Source organism: Ambystoma mexicanum, chromosome 10 (assembly GCF_040938575.1).
Source record: "Ambystoma mexicanum isolate Mex_15411 chromosome 10, UKY_AmexF1_1, whole genome shotgun sequence".
In the NCBI taxonomy this organism is placed as follows: domain Eukaryota; kingdom Metazoa; phylum Chordata; class Amphibia; order Caudata; family Ambystomatidae; genus Ambystoma; species Ambystoma mexicanum.
Genome location: NC_090932.1, coordinates 1,495,999,657 through 1,496,023,862, shown reverse-complemented (window position 1 = coordinate 1,496,023,862; position 24,206 = coordinate 1,495,999,657). Strand labels below are relative to the sequence as shown.

At 41.4% G+C, this 24,206-nt stretch overlaps 1 protein-coding gene across 2 annotated transcripts in view; it reads right to left on the bottom strand.

Moving 5' to 3' along the window:
• Positions 1–24,206, bottom strand: part of KNTC1 (kinetochore associated 1) — a 2,501,313-nt gene that overhangs the window by 477,503 nt on the left and 1,999,604 nt on the right. For both annotated transcript variants that reach the window (XM_069619627.1, XM_069619628.1), the window contains exon 55: positions 21,057–21,175. In XM_069619627.1, coding sequence (XP_069475728.1) covers positions 21,057–21,175 — 119 coding nt within the window. The remainder of the gene's footprint in view (positions 1–21,056; positions 21,176–24,206) is intronic.

Below are 24,206 nucleotides of genomic sequence, written 5' to 3'. Positions count from 1 at the left end.
CAATGGCAGAAGTGTGCAAAGGGTCTTTTTGGGGAAGCTCTTCCTTACTGCAAGCTGGTGCAGCTGTACCCTGTACAATTAAAGGGCTACTAGTAGCTGGTTCATTCAGGGAGGTGTCTCTGTTAGACATCTACCACTTCTTAGCCGCCCATCCATTTTGTATTGCAAATGTATATATTGATTCAAAAGGTGTGGCAATATATAAAAACAGTTGGGTGTGATAAAAAGCTAAGTATTATGCTTGAGGAACTTTATATCAATCTACTTGCAGTTACTATTGTGAAGCGGGAAACAGTATGCACATGTGTTTAACACACGTCACATGCACTCCTGCCACAGACAGCTATGTGACATCTGTACTGAAAGCCGCTAAGATATAAATCCTCGTCCTGTAACATGCTAGTTTAAGTTCATACTGATGTTACCGTTGTTTATTATGCAAAGTGTGAAGCTTTACCTATGCGTGGTTTAAGCGCAAGCAGTTCATGTATTACCAGGCAAAACAATAGATGTATGTCAGAGCGGCTAGGCTACAATCAAGTAATTTGTCATTCCTACTGGCATACAAAACAGTCCCAACAACTATGATTTGGTGCATAGATATTATCAGCTGTTTAAACCAACATGTACGTACCAAGCACTACAAACAACAAAATAGCTTAAGCTATAATTCAGCTAAGACTTGTTGCGGACACAGAACTCTATGTGGCATTAGATTACAAACAACTTGCTAGAGAGGTGACATGAGCGAAAATCACAATCCTCAGAGTACTGCAGAGCCAACGCGAGTTTGGTACAGATAGTGGTCAAGACGTCACTGCAACTTTAAAGAAAGAAAATCGCTTATCACAAAGCAGAGGTACGGCGATGTTGATTTCTTCTATACCCTCAAAGCATCAGCAAACTTACAAATGGATGTATGCCAGAGAATGAAGGGATGAAGTATAGTCCAGAGTAATGCTGGAAGCTGTAGTAAGGTGTCGGTGGGGAAAAAAAATAAAATAATTACATTTAGAAAAAGAAGAAATCTCAAATTCAGTAATACAAACTCCACGAAGAAGGAGAAGGCTCACAGCAGACCACGGGCAGAGCTTACAGACAAACACACTTCCGGACACTTCCTGGTGCACGAGCAGGTGCCTGTATATACGGTTTAGTGAAGGCAGTGGGCGGGGCTTCCAATCTGAATTTAGAATAAGAGGAGGACTCCTGAAGCCATTCCAGCAGATTGGAAGAGGAGCCAAGTATCCTGTGTAGCTATGCAGACAATGGAAGACCCGAGGATGAATCCTGAAGAGGCCTTGTTTTCAGGGACGAGGATGCGTACCACACAGCATCCTGAGACTCTCAGACTCTGACTGCCACCATGATGAACCTCTGATGAAGTCCCTCACTGCAAACCTCATCTCTTGATCTGGACCGCTCCAGCTCCTGTATCTTCCTGCTTTTGCCCGCACTGAGGGATTCCTTATCTCTTGATTGGGACTGCTCCAACCCCCGTGTCTTCCTGCTTTCGCCCCACACTGGGGGGTTCAAGTGACAGTGGCACCTTTTAGCCCTCATCCACCTCAGACTTCCTCAGACTGTCTTGTACGCCATTATTTGCGATAGCGCTTCATGCCAAACAGCAATTTTTAAGGCCCTAGAGACCCTCAAAAGATTTTTCGATAGATGTACAAATGTGCCTTGGACAGAGCTGGTGGCAGCTGTTATTTTTGATATATTTTTAACCCTTTGTGTGGTCCATACCGCATTTGGCACAGGACAGTGGCCTGGCCGCAAAATGGCCATGGCACAAGGTCTTTTGTTCTGTCCTTTGGTCATCTTGTCCCTTTTCCTTCCCCAGGTTGAGTAGAACCGGGAAAATCCTTATTTGGTCATGCAGACCCCTGCGCAAACCGAAGCTTTCGCATGCTTCTGCATGCGCCTTGTGTGTTTGCCTCCAGGATGTGGGCTCGTCTGTCTAGTTCCAATACAAATCCTGGGTGTCATGATGTCTGGTGTGCTGGGAATGACTGGGACCACTGTGGTCTGTAGGATTGTTTAGCATGTTTTGGGAGCACAGAGCACAGCACCACTGCACAGGATCAATGTATAGCATGTTTTTGAAGTGCAGCACCACTGCATGGGTTTGGTGCATTGCTATAAGGTGGTACAGCAAGGCATGTGTTGCCAGTGTAACATGGACATGCAAATGAAAACAGGCTACACAGTCAAAAACGATGTATACATATAAAATGCAAATACATTTTTTTCACAGTTAAAAGCATATATTTTTTTTTTTACCTGAAATTCCTCTGTTGCAGGAGACACATTTGAGGATTAATCAACTAACCTCATTAACAAAAAACTAACATGCTAACTCATTGATAAAATAATGTGTTCTCCAGTTCTCCAGTGCAAAATGGATGCAAAAGACAGGCTCTGAAAGTCATTTTAAACACGCATCCAGATTTCTTTTTTTCTCTGTGTTGCTCTGTCCACAGTATTTGCAGGAAGCAAAGACTCGAATAGCAGGAAATCAGTTTTGTTACAGTTGCTTACTGTAAAAGATTTCCATTGTGTGCAGGAGGAGGATAGAACATGAGGGATTCTTATTGGACAAGCATCATTTTAGAGGCTGTAACCAAGTTTTCTGGTAGAATCTGGGGGAAGGAGAGAGGGAGAATACATTTTAGACAGCTCGGAGAAAGACCTGATCGGTAGCTGTGGAGTTCCTGATTGAAAAAGCAGATCCCAGCTGCACTGCTGCAGAGACTGGGGATCCCAGACAATAATCCCCGGTTTGAGTAACGGCTGATGCCTGTTCTCATTGGGGGTGCTTGAAGAGGGAATTACCACATCCAGAAGGCGACCAGCTGAAGAATTTCACATGCTGAACAGATTAGGTAATTATACATTGCAAAGTGCGTGAATGCAAAACTATTCAGTCAGTGTAGAAGAAAGAATTCCAGTGTCTTATCAACAGGTTTAATGTTGCGACTGTTCTCGTGGCCCTCTTCTCATTTTGTTACAGATAATGTTGACTGTGCTATTTCATTTATTTCTGTAAAAAGAGTAAGATCGTGTTTAAATGCAATTTTTATAATACACAAAAATATCTGAAAGCAGACGGGTAGTGTGTTTTATTTTCTCTTTCCTTTGTGCATTTACCATTACAGTGCTGATGATGTGGGGAGATGTTTAGACAGTGCAATTGTCATTTTTAAGGTAGCTAAAAATAAGACTTGGCTGCAGCTGTGTGCACGATTTCATTCAGTATGAGCAATTATAAATAACTGTGTGTGTGAAATAGCGTGCTGAAGGTAAATGAGTCAGCAGAAATAGAGACCCGGGACATAGTTCACTGTTGTATATAAAATAGTGAGTGTACCACATGTTAGCTCGCTGTTGTAAATAATTCAGTGAGAATTGCCCATGGTGGCACACTAAAAATGAAAATGTGGTATTTCTGAAATGTAGGCCTGAGGTCTCTAGTGATCACATGAACAATCTAAACAAAAATAAGGGGTTCTGGATATTGGAGCCACAAATAGAACAAAGGAATTATGCTCACCAAAAATACCACCAACCACGCATACCAACCGCGCATACCAACAAATGTATACCATCTAAATATGTCTGTGTACTGAAATAATGCATATCCACTGTATTATTCTTATACAGTGGATATGATTTATTTCACATCCCCTCGCCAATTTTTACAGGACTTAAAAAGGGCATTTTCTCGCTTTGATGCATCTTTTGACCCCAATTCCAATGAGTTTAAAACTGTCTACTTATATGGGCTACAGAAAGACATCATATCACAATTGGTCCGTGAATTTGACCGTGACAAGTCCCTTGAATGGATTGTACATCAAAGCACAAAACTATATGAGGTACTCTATTGTCAGGGTAGAGAAAGTGATAAAATGAAAGATGCTAGACCTAAATCTAAAGAACCCTCAGCCACAGTGATGTAAATCAGGTCAGCCAAAATGTCCCTCGAGTATGCTGAAAGTCCAGGCAAAAATAATTTGGCACCTGAACAAAGGGTTAATCAACAAAGGTCATCACACTCTGCACCAATGTTCCAATCACATGATCCTAGTAATAGGGAGAGCTACATCAGCCCTAGGTATTTAGGGGATAGACCCCGGGCAGGATATCGGCCTGATATGCCAGGTATGAATAATAACCAAAGACAAAATCAAGATCAAAGAAATGATGGTCCATACCAGAGATTGGGGACACAGAGCAGATTTGATCCCAACACCATGATATATGTTAATCAGGATAGACCCCGATACGTGGATCTATTTGCTGATAATGGGAATCAACATAGGGGTCAGTACCCACAACATGAGAGACATGACATGAGACAGAACATGAATTACACTCCACATCAGTACAATGATTCCCCACCAGGGGACTACAACCAAATGATGGGTGCACCTCGCTCCCCTCCACAAATGAATCAAGAGTTCAGGAACCATCCCAATAGAAATCACTCACCTGAGAAGTATCAGAATAGATCCAATCAGGGGGAAAACAACCAATATCAACCTAGGCCACAGAAAGAGGATTCTAGAGAGATGGAAAGGTTCCAGTGCCTCGAGACCCAAGTGAAAATGTTAGCTGAGCAAATAGGGAAGCTCTATACAGCGCAAAAACAACCATCCAAAGAGGGGGCTGATGGCCATAGCAATGACCGGGGGGCTTCTTCTGAAAAGTGACTAAGTACTCATGATACCTACAGCGCCGAAAAGACAAGATTGCCCTAATGTAATTTTGCATAATGACTCTGAGATGCCTAATGATGTAAAAGTGAAAGCACCAATGAATGAACATGTAACAGAAAGTGCAAATACTTCTGAAAGAGAGGTACGGTTTAACCTAGAGCTAAATCAAACATTGGAGATTTGTACAAATGAAATAAGAAAACCTGAAACTCCAAGAGAACAAAGAGACAGATTTAAGAAAAATGACTCATGCATGGGGAATACCAGGGAACAGGGAGTAAGTGGGGATGCTATAGCTCCTTCCCTGGACAGTCAAAACGGTTAACAAACACAGACAGAAAAAGGAAATACTCAAAAGGAGGGTACAAATCAATCACCTGAAGAATTCTTTGAGCCACATATTTTTGAAGAGGCTGAAAGGGCTGGTACCACACTAAATGATCACAAATGCACAGAATTAAACAATGACAAATTACTAAATGATGTTGTTACACATGTTCAGTTGGAAGGTTGTAGTGTGGTCCCTGACGATACCCAGATGGATGGGCGAACAGTGGCCACACTCCAAAAACCTCTGAACATGGAGAAATGAATAAAGTCTCTCGTGCAGAAATGGGTAAAAAGGAGGGAAAAATGTCTTTCCATTTACCAATGTGCTTAGCCAAAAGTGAAAAAGGCCTGAGAAAGGTGAGTCCTGAAATCAGTAAGAATTCACACTTCTTATGTGTATTAGAGGAAGTTGAGGACAGGTATTATGCTCCCATCACTGTAGAAGAAAAATGCCAAACATTTGCAATGATTGACACTGGCGCACAGGCCACAATTATGTCCAAGGAGCTGGTAAAGAGTATCAATGAAGGGAGACCCCCACAGAATCAGATCACAGTGAAGGAAAATCAAGGTCCAGTGCATAACTTTAATGGGGAGGAGGTGCCCATCATAGGTGTAACTGAGGTTGACATAAAAATAGGAAAGCACAGAATGAAACAAGAGGTATTGATCACATCTATTTGTGAAATTCCATTTCTGATGGGGACAGATTGCCTGAAAAGATTGTCTCCTCTCATAGATGGGGTGAATGGAGTGCTGTGGTCCTTAACCAAAAAACATTGAGACCTAAGAAACTAAAATCACAAAACAGCAACATAAATGAATGTCACACTGTTGCCAAAACAAATGATGCTGTGGAGGTATATCTCCAGAATAGTTGCATACCTAGTGTCACTGTTATATTAATGTGTCAAGACAAAATGCAGAGCGACAATGAAAAACTACCTGTACAAATATACTTGGAACCAAGGAAAAATTGGCAGACCGCCATAGATGAGCACATATTACGTTTTTATTTAAAAGAGAAAACATGCAAACAGAATATTACTCCTAAAACAGATTCAGAAAAACACATTACCACTCTTGCTGAAATACACATGGAAGATGTGCAACCATGGGTTCATGTTGGTATAAATGACTGTTTTAAAACAATAAAAGCCACTTTAGCGCTTGAACAGGTAAGGAGTTTCATTTATGAGAAATTATTGCAAAAAATAATGGAGAGGGAGGAGATCCCAAAATTTAGAATTAAAAACCAATATGTTTCTGGGTTGGACAGTCCAGACTTTGAAAACCGAATGGCAGGCAGATGCATGCTTAAAATTAGCATTGGGCAGAAAACAATTTACCATAATGTATGGATAGTGAGTGGAGCACAAAATTAGTTTTACATGGGCAATGACATCATGCACAGAATGTGTATGGTGTTAGATTTCCTTAATCAAAAAATATGGTCACGCCTAGGTGGGCCGGCACCTGAATTTGAAGACAAAAGAAGGGCTTATCATTGTGCACAACTCGATCCTTATGCAATCGAATTACAAATGAGGAAATATACTATTATTCCTGCATTTACAAAAAAGTTTGCAATAACACTGAAATGCAAACATGGACAGCAGATGAAAGACTCTGATGCATTTGTATGCCTGAATGAATCCATAAAACAGCAAGGACTGGATTATGAATACATTCCATTGGTAGATATTGGTGAAGGGCCTGTAAGAATGATGGTAAATAATAAGGGTTGTCAAGATATTCATTTAGAGGAAAACTCCCCATTAGGAATGGCCATACAAAAATCACATTATACTGCAGATCTAAATAACATGGTGATTGGAAATATCCCTGAAAAGTATGTAGATGCCAAGGGTGAGTTACCAGAATACCTGGACTCTCAGCCCAAAGGAATATTTAAAATTCATTCGGTGTACCCTTATGATTCAAATGAAACAGTGTGCTGCCATCAAGAGGATTGCATAACATTTAATTTAAATGAAAATGAAACAGAAAATCATCCCATTGAAGTGGAAGCTGATATGCCAAAATATTCAAAAGTGGCAGCTTTACAAAAAGACACAGCCACACAGTTAGAGGAAAGCGCCGAGATTCCCTTACCAGAAGATATTCCAGAATTTTCCAAAATGGTAGAAGAGCAGATTTTATCAGCGGATGCATGTGACAGCGATGAGGATAGAAACAATCTGAGGGAGATATTTATGGAGTTTAAGGATGTATTTGCAAAAGATGCTTATGAGTGCGGTTTAACTGATTTACATGTGGCCACACTACCAGAAGGGTGTAGCAAAAGTCCAGTATTTGTACGCCAGTAGAGACTACCCCTGGCATGTTTAGAATCATTAGCAGAGACTATAAAAAATTTGGAATCGCGGGGAATCATCAGGCCCATTCATAGCACATCCAATACACCTATTTTAGGTGTGTTGAAGCCAAATGGTCAATGGCGGCTATGTGCAGACTTGAGGGAGTTCAATAAAAGCGTACCAGTGTCCAGATGGCCACTGCCATTCATTGATCAGGGCCTAGCTCAGGTACATGGTTCAAAAGTGTTTACCACATTAGATCTCACCTCTGGATATTGGTGCGTGCCATTGGCAGAGGAGATACAGAATTTATTTTCCTTTTTCGTTTGATAAGACTCAATACGCCTGGCTTAGAACTCTGTTCGGGTACATCAATAGTGGGAGTGAATATGGCATATTTTTGAGAAAGGCCATGCCAGAGGCAGCGGAAAGAGGAACCATAGTTTATGTGGATTATGGCCTGATAAAAAATGAAAGCCTGAAAAGCCCTTTTGGTGAAATAAGACATGTGCTTGGCCAATTGCAGAAAGCAGGCGCCAAAGTATCTTTACAAAAAGCACAATGGTGCAAGAAAAAAGTAAACTTTCTAGGCCATGAAGTGACTGAACATGGGCTAAATCCACAAAAGAAGAAAATAGAGGCCATACAAAAACTAAAGGACCCTAAAAATGTGAAAGGGGTAAAAAGTTTATTAGGGATGACAGGCTACAACAGAAAGCTCATTGAAAATTATGCTGAAATCACTCAACCATTGACTAAACTGCTTAAACTGAATACACCCTGGATATGGGAAAAAGAGCAGTCTGAGGCAGTGGCTAAATTGAAAGAATGTCTTGTAAAGGCACCATGTTTAGCATATCCCATGAAGGGTAGGGATTTCTTTATAGAAATAGGTTTCTCTGAACAATGTATATCAGCAGTGTTATCACAAAAACACGATTTGAATCACAAAACCATTGCCTATGCAAGTAAGGCATTTTCCCAAGTTGAAATGAAATTCAATGAATGTGAAAAGGCCCTATGAACCACTGTGTGAGCGCTACAACATTTCCGCCCTATTGTTCAGGGAGAAAAGGTGATTATTGAGACAAATCATCAACCTTTGCAGTTTTTAGAGAGTAAAAGAATTAGGTCAGGTAATCTAGCGTAGTCCAGAATCACTTCATGGACGCTGGCATTACAAGGTTTTCCTGTAGAAGTGAGATTTGTACAAAATAAAAAGAGCCCAATTGCTCAAGGGTTAGCTGACTTACATGACTGTGCAGCTGAACAGGTATCAAATGAAATGGAAGTGGAACCTAATTTGCAGGAATTTGAACAATCACCACACAAAGCTTTTGATGAAAAAACATGCAAGGATCTGCCAACTGTATATGTGGATGGTTGTTTTACTGTCATTTTCAATGTGAAAAGCACAATTAGTGTCAGGATAGGGAACGTCTGGTTGAAATGTGAAGGCGTCCCCAGTATAGGGATGAGGATTGGAGCTAGAAGCAGTCAAGCGGCGGAATTGGCGGCCATTTATAAAGCAATTGCTACTGCAGTTGATAATAAATTCAGTGAAATATCCTGGTGACTGATTGTGACTATGCACAAAATAGCTTTGTGGAGTATTTACCTGGCTGGAAAGCGAGAGGTATGATTACATATAACAAAAAGCCACTTAAACATGGAAAAATTATACAAGCCATAGACAAATTGGTGTCAGAGAAGGATTTGACAATATACTGGAGAAAAATTCCTGGGCATTTAAAAACACCCGGAGAGGATAAGGAGGGAAATGATAAGGCAGACCACCTGGCTAAAATTGGGGTTGTGATGGGAGAATTGCTACCTATTGATGATTTACTGGGTGAAATACAAATTGATGCAGTAACATGTTCGAAAGCATCAAAGGAGGTAGATCAACCAGTGGTACAGTGGGGTCATGATACGCCAGACCAAGATTTGATTGAGGCACAAAAGATTTTTGGGAATCTATTATAATCATTTGATAGATCCTGAACAAAACCCTGTAACAGAAAATGATTGTATGGGAAAAGAAGAGTTGAGGGTGCTATTAAAGAATATAAATAAAATTAGATTACAGGATGGACTCATGATTAGAGAGTCCATAACAGGACAGATACAGTGGGTGGTACCCCTTTCATTCAGAGGGCTAATGCTACAACATGCACATGATGCAATAACTGCAGGCCACAGAGGTTCACAAAAAACATTGGAAATACTAAAAGATTATGCTTACTGGCCACATATGTCCCAAGATGTGGAATTATATACTAGAGGATGTCTAGTATGCGCCCAATTTAAACCTGCTTCACCAATGCATAGAGCCCCATTGATGAAGAGGCCTAACTCTTCCATGGTCAGATTTGCAAATAGACTATGTAGGCCCTTTAAAAAGGTCAAGCAGAGGAAACCGTTATATTTTAAGTGTGATATGTTTGATGTCGAAGTGGATTGAATGTATTCCTGCACCAGATTGTAGTGCGCAATCAGCAGCCACATTGCTGGTGAACCATGTGTTCTCAAGTTTTGTGTTGCCACAAAGAATTGAGTCAGACAGAGGAAGTCATTCACAAGTACTCTAATGAGTAAGGTATGGCAAATACTGGGTGTGAAAAGGAAACTACATATCGCATATCGGGCAGCGTCTTCAGGTGGAGTTGAACGGAGCAATAGGTCTGTTGTGGACATATTAAAGAAATTTGTGGCAGAAGCAGGTTCCAGCTGGGATTTACGTTTACCGTTGGTTTTAATGGCAATCAGATCAACTCCTGCCAAAGCAACAGGTGTTAGCCCCCATGAGGTCTTGACAGGTAGGAAAATGGTGTTACCACAACACCTGCTATACAGAACACATGAGCAGACACTTGTGAGTGCATCCACAGTTCATGAGTACATTGATGAACTGAGGAAGCATTTGCAACATGCATTTGCTTTTGTGCAGAGAAATCTGGAAAGGGCTGCTGACAGCGCCAAGACATACTACGATAAAAGAACATCAGTGGGAGAATACAGTGTAGGGGATCAGGTCTATAAGTTTCATTTTGGAAAAAGTAAACAGAAAAATTCTAAATTTCTAGCAGCCTGGCAGGGGCCATTTCGAATTATAGATAGGGTCCCTCCTGTAGTTTATAAAATTTTGAAGAATGAAGGTGAAACAATAATAGAGCAGTTTGTCCATGTAAACCAAATCAAGCCATGTCATCCAAGACATGAGATAAAAAATCTGGAGCGTGTAGAAACAGATAAAGTCCCTTGAACACAAAAAGGTAAAATAAATGGGTACAGTCAGGAGGCAGTGACAGAGAAGTTAAATAAAGATGGTTGATTATAATGGCACATAAACACTGTAATATATGTAAATATATATAATATAAAAAAGAAGCTTAAGTTTATGGAGTCGTGGTGCAGAATGAAAGTGCATTAAATATTGAATGTTTTTATGTATGCTTGTTCACTATAACCTGTGCTTAATTTCAGAAGGCGAAAGAAAAAGGGCGAAATGTTTTACAAAGCATGTTTTATTTTTGGCAAAAGGGTGAAGTTAGTATTGTACTATATACTTAATCTGTTTCTTTTCTATTTGATTTAGAATATTCACATATTTGTACTGGAGGTCACGGGAGACGATGGAGTCCTGGAGTCCCCTGGATGAAGACCAAATGGTGCCTGCCTCCGGGTGGAAGTGAAGACAAAGTAACCGGAATGCCAAAGAAAAGATGACTTCTATAGAAAAGGATCCAAGAATGCCAAGATGAAAGAGTACCCGAGTGAACCAAGAGAAGCAGACAAGTGTCCTGGCATATGGAGTTCCACATATTTATTATTTTAATTAATTGTTTTAATCTGTTATGTTAATTATTTATTTTAGTTGGTTGTTTTAGTTTGTTGTTTTCAATTGACTTATAAAATTGGAACACTGGACTATGGACACTTCCATTGGGAAGGCAAATGTAGAACATTTTAAAAGTACTGATAGATTCAAATGAATTTTAATATATATGTTGAGCAGTGGTTTTCAACTTTTTCATTTATGCATGTGAATGTTCATTGTATGGAATTGCTACACTTTGAAGAAAAGAAGCAAATTGTTTTTTTCCCAATTGGCTTGGATCGTAGCCAAGTTAAAAAAAAAAGGAGGGGATATGTAGGATTGTTTAGCGTGTTTTGGGAGCACAGAGCACAGCACCACTGCACAGGATCAATGTATAGCACGTTTTTGAAGTGCAGCACCACTGCATGGGTTTGGTGCATTGCTATAAGGTGATACAGCAAGGCATGTGTTGCCAGTGTAACATGGACATGTAAATGAAAACAGGCTATGCAGTCAAAAACGATTTATACATATAAAATGCAAATATTTTTTTTTTCACAGTTAAAAGCATATATTTTTTTTTACCTGAAATTCCTCTGTTGCAGGAGACACATTTGAGGATTAATGAACTAACCTCATTAACAAAAAAACTAACATGCTAACTCATTAATAAAATAATGTGTTCTCCAGTGCAAAATGGATGCAAAAGACAGACTCTGAAAGTCATTTTAAACGCGCATCCACATTTTTTTTTCTCTCTGTGCTGCTCTGTCCACAGTATTTGCAGGAAGCAAAGACTCGAATAGCAGGAAATCAGTTTTGTTACAGTTGCTTACTGTAAAAGATTTCTATTGTGTGCAGGAGGAGGATAGAACATGAGAGATTCTTATTGGACAAGCATCATATTAGAGGCTGTAACCAAGTTTTCTGGTAGAATCTGGGGGAAGGAGAGAGGGAGAATACATTTTAGACAGCTCGGAGAAAGACCTGACCGGTAGCTGTAGCCTGATTGAAAAAGCAGATCCCAGCTGCATTGCTGCAGAGACTGGGGATCCCAGACAATAATCCCCGGTTTGAGTAACGGCTGATGCCTGTTCTCACTGGGGGTGCTTGAAGAGGGAATTACCACATCCAGAAGGCGACCAGCTGAAGAATTTCACATGCTGAACAGATTAGGCAATTATACATTGCAAAGTACGGGGGCAGTGTGCGTGAATGCAAAACTATTCAGTCAATGTAGAAGAAAGAATTCCAGTGTCTTATCAACAGGTTTAATGTTGCGACTGTTCTCGTCGCCCTCTTCTCATTTTGTTACAGATAATGTTGACTGTGCTATTTCATTTATTTCTGTAAAAAGAGTAAGATCGTGTTTAAATGCAATTTTTATAATACACAAAAATATCTGAAAGCAGACGGGTAGTGTGTTTTATTTTCTCTTTCCTTTGTGCATTTACCATTACAGTGCTGATGATGTGGGGAGATGTTTAGACAGTGCAATTGTCATTTTGAAGGTAGCTAAAAATAAGACTTGGCTGCAGCTGTGTGCACAATTTCATTCAGTATGAGCAATTATAAATAACTGTGTGTGTGAAATAGCCTGCTGAAGGTAAATGAGTCAGCAGAAATAGAGACCCGGGACATAGTTCACTGTTGTATATAAAATAGTGAGTGTACCACATGTTAGCTCGCTGTTGTAAATAATTCAGTGAGAATTGCCCATGGTGGCACACTAAAAATGAAAATGTGGTATTTCTGAAATGTAGGCCTGAGGTCTCTCTAGTGATCACACGAACAATCTAAACAAAAATAAGGGGTTCTGGATATTGGGGGCCACAAATAAAACAAAGGAATTATGCTCACCAAAAATACCACCAACCACGCATACCAACCACGCATACCAACCGCGCATACCAACAAATGTATACCATCTAAATATGTCTGTGTACTGAAATAATGCATATCCACTGTATTATTATTATACATAACCCAATCTGAATACAAGGAGTGATTGTTGCTAAATTATTTTTTTCGGCGTTAAGAAAATACCGCCAGGCCCCAAATCTACACAAAATACTCAACAGGTCCGTGATTGGTCCACGTCTGGGATGGTTGTATGTAAGCAGATCTCTCATTGGGTCCTCTTCGTTATGGCACGAAGGAGATTTTGGATAAGAGAAGGCCCCTTACGCCCATACCAGGTTGATCTCTTGAGTTCACACTGAACTTAGGAAAGAAGCCAAGTATCCTGAAGCCAAGAAGTAGAGATGAGGGACCGCTAGTGACCCGCTGGAAGGTTTGGCACCCTGAGCCCGCTGACGTCCCGTTGGACCCCCTGTTTCTGATCGAACTTTGGTCTGCAAAGGCAATTCGACCCGTTGGAATAGTGGGACTAACTATTCTCGGCACCTCCACCTTACCCTATAAGCGAGCCTTCTCTGAAGCGTTCCTAGGCCAACTAGTGAACTGACCAGCTTGCACGGGACCTTTGCCCTGGAACCGCCGCCATCGTGAGTTGACACTAGAGCATATTGACACTGTAGGCTCTGGGTATAAGTCTCTCTCCGGCTGAGTTTCAAACACCTAGCCTTCCTAGGTCTGGAATTAGGAGAGTATTCCTGAACCCGAACATACGCGGTCATAGTGTTGCCCTGCTGTGCTGACAAACTTGGCAGATGCCTTGTTGCTGTGCCCACCTGTGCCCTCATACTTTCTGCAGTGCAATTGGCCTGATCCCTTCATCAGGAGCAGAGAAATCACCAATGTCCCGCCACTGAATCATCCCTGAAGTGCAGCCCATGGAAGCCGCACAATTGCAGGATTCGAACCTGCAACTGAAGTGGGCTTGACTGTCAAAGATTGGTCCAGAGAGCGCTGAGTGTCGGTGAGTACTTGCAACCCTTATCGCTGGCCCCTGGTGCATCCATCCATTTTTATGCATGAGTGTCCTCTGGGTACCACTCTCCTTTATCAAGGTAGCCTGTGCTACCAAGCTATTCCCAACTCTTGGATCCTGTTCTGCCCTCTTCGAGAGACCCTCCTTGAATAGTAGGAAGTTATTCTTTACGGCCTCACCCGCCTTCCTGAGCTGCAACAGCCCCTGCAAGAGACCCCGTTTTGGCCCACACGCACAATAGCGTGCATCAGCACCAAAAGTACTTTTGAGCTCATGGCTCAACTCATCGTAGGGACTGGACTGCCTCTTAGTTAGGGTTTGTTAAGTGAAGGACTGCCTAAACGTTATTTGCACTGTATGCTCCCTTTCTTCACATGTTGTGGACCCTTACTGTGCACTATTCCTTTAGGCCATTGGCAACTGTATACATGTTTAATAGTAGTGTTGTGTTGGTTTAGTTATTACTGCTGACATTTGCTTTGTGTTTGATTTAAAAGGCCTTTAATAAATGTATTTTTGATATGCACACCTGACAGAGTAATTTGCAGTGTTGTTTACTGTGTGTGCTTTCGCTCACTCTCACCCCTCCCGAGACCTAGTTTGACCGCTGCCAATGCTACCTTGATTGGTCTGGCTTGTCCAGAATGTTACCCTGTTCCAAGAAACTAGGCTGGCCTTCTGAAACTCTGCCAACCAGGTCAGAGTTCTGAAATCCATCTTAACAGGGACATCTTTGGATTTTGGGGTCAGGAACCCCACCGGCGGACACTCCTCTGCACAAAGCGACCCTTGACCTTCTCAAGCGTGGGAAAGTGGTTGGATGTGGCGGCAGGGATGTCCCTTGAAGGATTCTTCAATCAAATTGAATTTTTACAGGTCTGACGTCCAGCAGCCCTATGCAAGGGTATACCCCCTCTTCTGGGTGATACACAGCAACCTGGCTTCCAGCGGTCACACATACTCCTGCGGGCCATGCATGAAACTGGATTTCTTTGAATCAAGATGTCCAGGCACTCCTCGTCTGGACTCACAAAGACCCCTTCTCCAGACGGCAGGTTCACAGGACTGGCTTCCAGGGTACTTCAAAAAAAGAGAAGGTGTATGATGGGCCTTAGTAACTCGGGAAGAGGTCACCTATCCAGGTCCTCTGTTGATTCTGTCCTTGGATTAGCTCAGCAGTCTTCAGATTCCTTGAAGAAATGGCAGACTCCTTGCTCCGACTGGACCCAGGATTCAAGCTTCAGACTTCAGCATCAGAAAAGCTTCAGTTTCAACTTGCAGAGTCAGAACAAATTAGTGTGCGAGTGGTCCCTAGTTAAAGACATTTGATCCCCATTCACTCAGACTGAGCCAGGCTCAGTCAGCCCATCATACAAGAGTGCATTTAAGCAGTGTCAGGTCTGGACTGTCTAAATGATTTTTGGCCATTTGTAAATAGTCTGTTCTTTCCATAATCACTATGTTGCCCCCTTTGCAGCTTCTTTGATCACCACAGATGTATCTTCCATTAGATTTTGAATGGATTTTGAATGGATATATATTCTTTAAATGTTAAACTGTATTTGCATGGATGTTTGCATTTCTTTCTAATTTGTAGAAATCTTCAGTTACCACTTTATAAAAAGTGTCTATAACATTATCAGGGGGTAATTAAGGTACAAATTTAGACCGGGGTTTCAACACTTTCATGGGTATATTTTCTTGCTGGATATTTAGTTCCTTGAGCGCATCTTTTGAAACTAGCTGAACACATTAGACCCCAAGTGGGGGACAAACCAAAAATCATTTTCAAAAAAGCAGACACTCTAAAGTCTAAACTGAGCCCATCACTTCTACCAGAGGTCAAAAAGAGCAATATTGGAACATGGACTCTACCACAATGTGCAAATTTGCGAGTTAACCAACAGATACCTTCAAGGACTTCAACGGTAAAGAAATCAAAATCAAACAGACCAACTGCCGCACCAAGTATGTAGTAAATGCTATATTATGTGTGTGTAATAGGGTATACATCGGAAGTACAATCAGAGAATTGCAGATCCGAATAAGGGAACACCTGGCAACAATTGGGAGCCAGGATATACGCTTGCCCTTAGCAGCTCACTGGCAGAAATGTCATCAAATGGAAAAGAAGAGTGACCTTAAATTTATTGGACTTCAGCATGTATAAATGGGCAAAAGAGGAGACAGAGAGAAAGCACTGCGTCAAGTAGAAGCCAGAATCATCTGCAGACTTAATAGTACCGTAACTGGACTTAATTCTGACAATGAGATGGTGTCATTTCTCTAACTAATGTTTTTTTACAAGTGTGTAATTGATATTAGTTCATATAACCTAGAAATCTGCGGAAGTAAACATTTAAATAACCTAAACGCACTTTTAGAGTATACAGAACGGAGACTAAAATAAGTCACCAGATGATGTCAAGGGCACGGGTTCATTAAGACCTAGATTAGTCATAAGTATACACTAGATTGAATGATAATCATTAAATGCAATTTTGGGATCACCAATACACGTGACAGCAATTCTTCGCCATAACTCATGCTGTCAATATCACTGCGATGTATCAATTAGGCGTAGCGTATATCATGCTTTGCAACTTCAGTTTCTCTAATATATATACCTTAGGCTCAGAATTATGTGGTTCGGCAAAATTAAAAAACCACTAATGCACTATGACTATTGGTTCACCATAGTAATTACTGAAGAATGGGGGCCATGCAATAGGATTAGATGGAATACACGGTGAATGGTGGCCCAAAAAATGGCAGCCGTCATTTGCTGCAATTTGCAATGGACACCAGGGTCGGACTCGGGCATCCACCGTTGCCCGAGCAACACGAGTAGGCAAGTTTGTATTAGCCTCACCTGAATGCGAGAGCTAACACAGAGCCAACACGAGGGACGCCGAGGTGCACAAAAAACAGGTAAGAGACCGTCTATGTAAATAGGAACAGCTTAGAATGCGTAGACTAACATCAGCATTCTACAATAAATTGCTGCATGAGGAGTGCAATACTTGCCGATAAATGTATTGACGCGGTTTAGCAACTAATCGTGCACAATCGTAATGAGATAATACACGACTGATAAGAAAGGAAACCTCGCCACCCCTACTAGTTGATAGATTGAGCAACGCGTAATGATATCAATACACGGATAATACAATACGATGTGTTTACGCAACATGAATATATCGTATTATACAATAAGAGCGCAGCTCACTTTAGAAAAGCAATCACAAATGTGCGTTGATGCAGAGTGTAAATCGATGCCAATAGAGTGGTAAATCCCCGGAACAGATATTGAATACGTGCGCAGTAACAGCAATAGACAAATAATATGTGAACAGCAAGGGCTCATATTCAGTCAGTTAGAAATATGTCTGAGACAAAAGTCAGACTATGGGAAGGCTGGACAATTATTCTACATAAACGCAACTAAAACTGAATCGAAAGAGCTACACTAATTAGAATGTGTAGGATTCCGATGCTATGACTAATCCAACTCCCAGGTAATGATTTATTAATAGGGATTGAAACATTTTTACGATATTTTCCCACAGGGATTGGACCCTGATGACTAGGTTTTAAAGCTAACAACGTTTGTGACTTAAACAAAGCTATAAAGGTACGTAGAACAGTAATAGCTCACACATCCATATGAGCTTAATATGGATGGTTTTTTTGTTGACTGTTCAGAATGATAACTGACCCTTATACTTATATATATTTTTGTCTCTCTGTTGTGTGTTTTCTCAAAATATATCACCTCACAATCCTTCTCCAACCCCGAATCTCTGTTTATTATTTTATTGTTTTTTCCTATTTTTGAATTTTAATTTTGTTGATTTGATTTACACATACTTTTGACACTGTAACTACCTATGCAAATGCTATTAGCCCTGATTTGAGGAAGGCTTTCAGTAGCCGAAACACGTGTCATCAGTAAGGGCACCAATTAAAAGCTGAATAACGCAACTTTACAAGTCTGGCGCATTCCTTACATTCTGAGTATGTGGACATAATACTATTTTTAAGGTGGTTCGTAGACTCTTTTCCCACCCAACTCAGAAAAGACGCGACAGTACATATGGATCTAAATTTAACTTAAAAACAGTAGACCTAAGGAATCACGTTTCGCCTGACAGACTAGCCTCTCAAAAGGAATCCAAGTGTACATATCCTATGTTTTATGGTTTGGGCCTTAACTTTGTTGTACAGATAGTGGAGAGCTTCCCAAGCCAAGATGGAGATTCCAATTAAGCTCTCTGATTGGTCTGGAGTGTAGGAAAGGCATTGATTGAACATTCTAAACTGCCTTTCATTGTCGGCACTCCATCTGAAAGGACCTGTGATGAAGAGCTCCTGTGTTTGGTGATTTTAAACTGGGCGTTCCAGTCTTCTTGGGACCTAGGAGAGAGTTAGGAGATCTTTAGTGGAGGAAGATAAGATAAGAAAATTCTTGAGTTCATTTTATTCGTCATAACTGTACTTCACAGACTGCTGTTGGTTAAAGATTTCGTTCTTAAAGTAAACAAATTTGACTAAAGAGTTTTTCTTTACAACTCTTCTTATGTGACGTAACATTTATGGGAGCTACAAGCATTTGAGAGTTAGTTACAACTCAATCCTTGTTATTTAGTAACTCTCATGTGTTTGTGTAAAGTCAATGGCAATAAAGACTTTCCTTTTTGAAGAGCGCTTCGTTACTGTTCTGTCGCTAGTTTTTCAGAGTAATTCATAAACAAAGTGCTCGTCTGTGTCGCAGTATTACGTAGTTCATATTGCGTTGATTCGTAGAGACGAGTCGTAAGGCGCGCGTTCAGTATGAATGACAGAAGATTCACAGAAGTTAGACGGAGTTCCTCGTTAAAGTGATGCGCATGTTACTAACTTTAACCCAAGCGTGTGACACTAACTCTCTCGTTCATCCGCGGTAACCTAGATACATTGGAACACTAACTATAAAGTCACGGAGCACACGCAGAGTACTAAATTGATGTAGAACACTACCTTAAAGTCACAGAGCACGCGCGGAGTATAGTTCGATAGGAAGTACAGTTCTTTACCCAAAGGCACGTTGCAAAGTCTAACAAGCATGTGTTTCAAGTTTTAATTACAGTTATTCTTAAAACTGTTTTTTTCCTGCCTTTGTGTTAACTTTAAATAGAAAAGCACGTACTGTTATAAGGGAGGCAAAAAACCAATGCAATCAGTGAACTCATTCCTTAGCTGGTATTGATGGACAGAAGTAAGGAAGCTTTCTTTTACTCATAATCTGGGAAGAAGAACCTATCAGCCTGATCCAGTTTTGGCAATTCTTAATTGCAGAACTTTGTTTGGTACATCATTCAAGGATTAATTACTCCTCTAAGTCTTTAAAAGAGGAGAACCAGGTATGGTTTGGTACAAATGATTTAAGAGAAGGCGGGTAAAGGAATTCCTATAACAAAAGAGGTTGGTGATTTTGGCTTGTTGTTTCTTCTTTCCTTCTTAGGTTGAGAGGTCAAAAGTTTGTGACCTGGTGGTTGTTATTTTGTCCCAATTCCCCTTTTCCCTTAGGGGTGCACCCAGCTTAGCTGTTCCCATCAGTTGAAAGGGTTGCATTTCTGGGGGAGTACGGGGGTTCAGCAGCTTCCGCGGACAAACATCTGGATTACAAGCCTGACATGCAGGCAGGGAACCAATCGGACTCGCAAGCATTCAAGACCATGTATACAAAACCAGACAACCATAACACAGAATGTGAATTGGAGTAAGCACCCATTCCTTCAGAGCACTACACCGCATTCACTTCAGTTTCAGTCAGGGCTGGCCCAGGCATTGTGTTACACAATGAAAACTAATGTATATTGCCTCCACAATCCATTCGTACAGGTCAAACCCCAAGGGTGTACCAACAACAGTCCCTGGGAAGGCTCCAGCCAGCATAGGAGGAGGGAGCCCCAGAGCCATATATGTTCCTTCCCCCAACAGATATTCAGGGGGAAGGGACAGAGTCAGGGCTTCCCAGAACATTTGTAAAGAAGGGGTCAAGGCAATAGAAACCAAGAGGTTACAGTGGCCATCTTGCCTTTGTTCAGGAACCCATTGATCCCTAAGGCCGGGCCTGGGCGTCCCAAAAATGGAGGTCCGTCAGAGCCACCGTCAAGTCATCATGTAGCTGCCACCAACCCATACCCTGCTCCGTGGGCAACACACATGCGCCCAAAAACATACACTAGGGGTACATGGTTGTACATCCACCTATGGGTGCCATAAGTGTATTCCAGGGGTGTTGTTCACGACAAGGAAAAAAGAAAAAATGAAGAGCTGCACTGTCACAGGTCCAGGCTGGACATCAGTGGCAGAAAACATACAGAAAACACACTCAGAGAAGTGGTAGAAGGACTAGGAGGCCCTGTTTTCCAAAACGGCATTTCAAGCATCACAGTGACGACTGCAATAAATCAGAGGGGGTGCAATACCGATCAGAATGCAGAAGCCACACTGATGCTGGAGACTAAATTTGCAAGATGGATAATCTATGGGAGGAAGAATTCCATTATAAGCAGTATAGAATTAAGAAAAGGGAGGAGTGCTTCCGATTGCTTCTGAACCCATTCCTGAAAACAAGGAGTTACCTAGATCCAGGTTAAGTCAGTCAGAATATCATGTGCAGTGAACCACATATGCAATAAGTCAAAATATCTAGGATGAAACTTAACAGAAAGGCCTGAGACTTGACCTCAGAGACACTTCAAATGCATTTGTGTGTTCTGAGAAGCCAGAGTGATCCAAGAACTGCTGAAGCTGGCTATGGTAAAGTTTATATATTTTTTGAGAATCAAAGAAAAACGGAATAGCTTGAACCGAACAGCCACCTCAGTTTAAAGGTAATACAATTCATCCTTGACTAGAACCGAAACAGCTGAGGATTAAAAGTGTTAACAACCTTTATGAACCACCATTAAGTTACTTACTTTATGTCTTCAACAGGTTTTTTAAATAGTGAAACTATTGTATTTGTGTCTGCCAAACGAATGAGGCAATGGAGGGCACGGCTTCTATGTGCAAAGGTCAACGGGTTAACACCAATTGGCTAAAAGTGGAGAGAAACGGGAAAGGTCACTAGTAGTTATACAAGGTAAAAGTACATTTAAACACTAAAACTATTACACTAAAATAAATTGACAATATGACAATATACAGAAAGCATTTTGTGGACAACCATTCACTCATAACAGCAAGCACTCCAAATTCACTTATAACAAAGGCAATATGTAATTCTACATAGGAGTACATAAACATTTTACAGAGAAACCAAATATGATATAAACAGGAGCTGCACCACTGATCCACCAGTGCCTTGTGATGAATGCAGACTTACCTTCAGAGAAAGGCAAAGTAACGAACGGACACTGGGTATACCTTCGGGTGTTCATTACATCCCATCATTTTAGCTTATCTGCATCATAGCATAAGTGGAATAGCGTATGCAAATGAGCCTTATCTTTGCATGACTAGGCCACAGTCTTACCTGAACATCTATGTTACATCCTTCAACATGGTAAAATAAGCAACTGCAGACACATTTCAGCCTTTAATTTGGCACCCATACCTAGATTTTCTTTCACCAAACAAACCATTCCAATGGAATGTATCCTCCCACAGATTTATCATCTCAGATATCTGCATAGCACCAGCTGCTTTTCTGAAAGAATTTCATCCACCAGGTTCTGCATGTATTGGCGTCTTCTGGACCCTCAACTCCATGGCACCGGAACAAAAACCATACTCCATTAAATATAGAGAAAACCACGACCGACCTCAGTTCCAATTTTTCCACATGCTCAGCAAGCTGCTTTTTTCAGAAAACGTTCTGTGTGCATCATTCCCGGATCCAAAAAGGACGGAGGATCCAAGCCATACAAGGATTGCAGGGCCAACATGTCATTATCAGACCCCCCACGAAGTCTGCATCTGGTTGTTTGAGGGCAGATCACACTACCTATGACGGTGGCGCCTGTCAAGCCATGACGTAAGGCCTTCCAGGTGGCTAAACTATTTACTGCTCTCGCCAAAAATGGCCCTCACCCACCTTTGAAATCCCCAGTTGGTGCCTGGGAGGTTGAAAATGAAGAGGTACCCATTAACATTGAGGCTGCGGCTGAAAGCAGTTTTTCTGACGAAAGAACACATGAAGGAAGAGGAGAAAGTACTTACTGTAATGTTCTTTCTATTGATTCTTCTCCTGCCGACTCCTTATCAGATTGATATACATTCCAGCATTAGCTGCTCAGAAAAAATTTAGACAGGGATGTAGTATACCTCGATGAGGCGGTTGTCCATTCCGGACATGACGTCTGGGTATCCAGTGATTTTAACCAACAAAAATCAGAGAATGATTTTAATAACAAACCAATAATAACGAAAAAATATTGAAATTAAAAAATATATATATAGATGGGGTGCTGTAAGGGGTTAAAAAGGGTGGGGAGGGTTTGGGGATGATTTTAAAAGCATAGGGAAAGAGGGGTGTGAGTGGGCCCTCAATAAAAATAAAAAAAAATGTGTGATAAAGTTTAGTTGTAAAATCATTCTCTGTAATGTATTTCTGTAAATTCACATTGAACCAACGTCAGTCGCCCTAAATATACTGTGTCACTACACTCTATACCTCAGTTTCCCACCTTAATCCCCCCGTGCTCAGCTGCTGCGGAGGAAGAATGAAACGATTTTGCTGAGACAACCACAACTCTTAAAACAAAGAAAAAAACCTAACAATAGTTTCTTTATAAAAAAAAAAATTAAGCACAGTGCCGTAACACACCAATAAATTCCCAGCAGCCCTTTAAATGGGAGCTCATCTCATTCTCCCAAAGAGAAGTTAGTCATTAATTACAGACACTTTCATAGCAGGGTTGAATGGGAGTTTGATGAGGAATCTTTGGGAGAAGAATCCATAGACCGAACTTTACATTAAGTAATTTCTCCTTCAATGTATTGCCTTTCTCCCGCAGATTCCTCATCAGATAGATGTTAGGGAGAAATCTCTCTTAAGGCTGAATTTCCTAACCTAGTGAGTCCCCCAGCAGCTTTGCTGGATTTCTGGAGTTTGTTTTTTTCTCCTGCCAAGAGTGAGACTCTTTTTCTACCACTCTTGGACATTTTTATGGTGTTCCTTTGACTGCTTATGTGTTTTATGGGCTATGGGGTCCTTTACTCCATGGGGTCTCATGTGTTTTTTTTATGTGTGTTACACAGCACCCTCCGTGCAGTAACACAGGGGTGTCATAGTGACAACCCACCATAGACTCCATACCTGGGACTGACTACTGTCTCCCAGGGCATGTAAAGTCACCATTGGCTTTACTAGTCCCAGATTATTAACAGAAACCAGTACAAACCATCATATTGTGGACGTACTGGTCGGGTCAATTCGATTGCCCCGGGGTCTGTTATTCGAGGGGGCACGTCTCCGTCCCTTCTGATCGAGTTTTGGCTGGTGGCAGTGGATACTACTTTTTATATTCGACCGCAAATATATTCCTATGGGATTTTCCCATTGTTCGAGGCTACCAACTTTAATTATTTAATTCTCATAGCCTCGAACATACCGCCGGTTTATTTAGTTAATATTAATTCGCCGGTTGGTATTTTTTGCCAGGACTCGATTCTAAAATGGCATTTGTGTTCTCTTCCGTGACTCCAAACCAAGTCGAGCCCTTTGCTCCACTTTTTGGCGGGCTTCTCCACAGAAGCCTCCAAAAGTGGTGCCACTCTGTCTGGGTACCACAGGGGGTGCGGGAGGGGGTTTAGGCACCCTGGACTGAGTTACCTTGGTAACTCAAGTCGCACTCTTGTGTGATTGGCCCAAGTGGTGAGCCAGCCGGCTCACCACTTAGCATGTTTGATTGACAGCTAGGCTGAGTGAATGGGGGTGTGCTGCATAAAAGCAGGGTTTTGGGGACTGGAACTTCAGAAGTCGCCACAGGACCTGAGAATCCGACAAGGGAGGAGCTGAGCTGACCTACCACAACGACACCACCGGTGGAGCCCTGCGGAACCGACTCACCACTTCCCGACGACAGAGAAGATCTCCCGGCTGGAGAGGCTTCTTCCCCTGACTG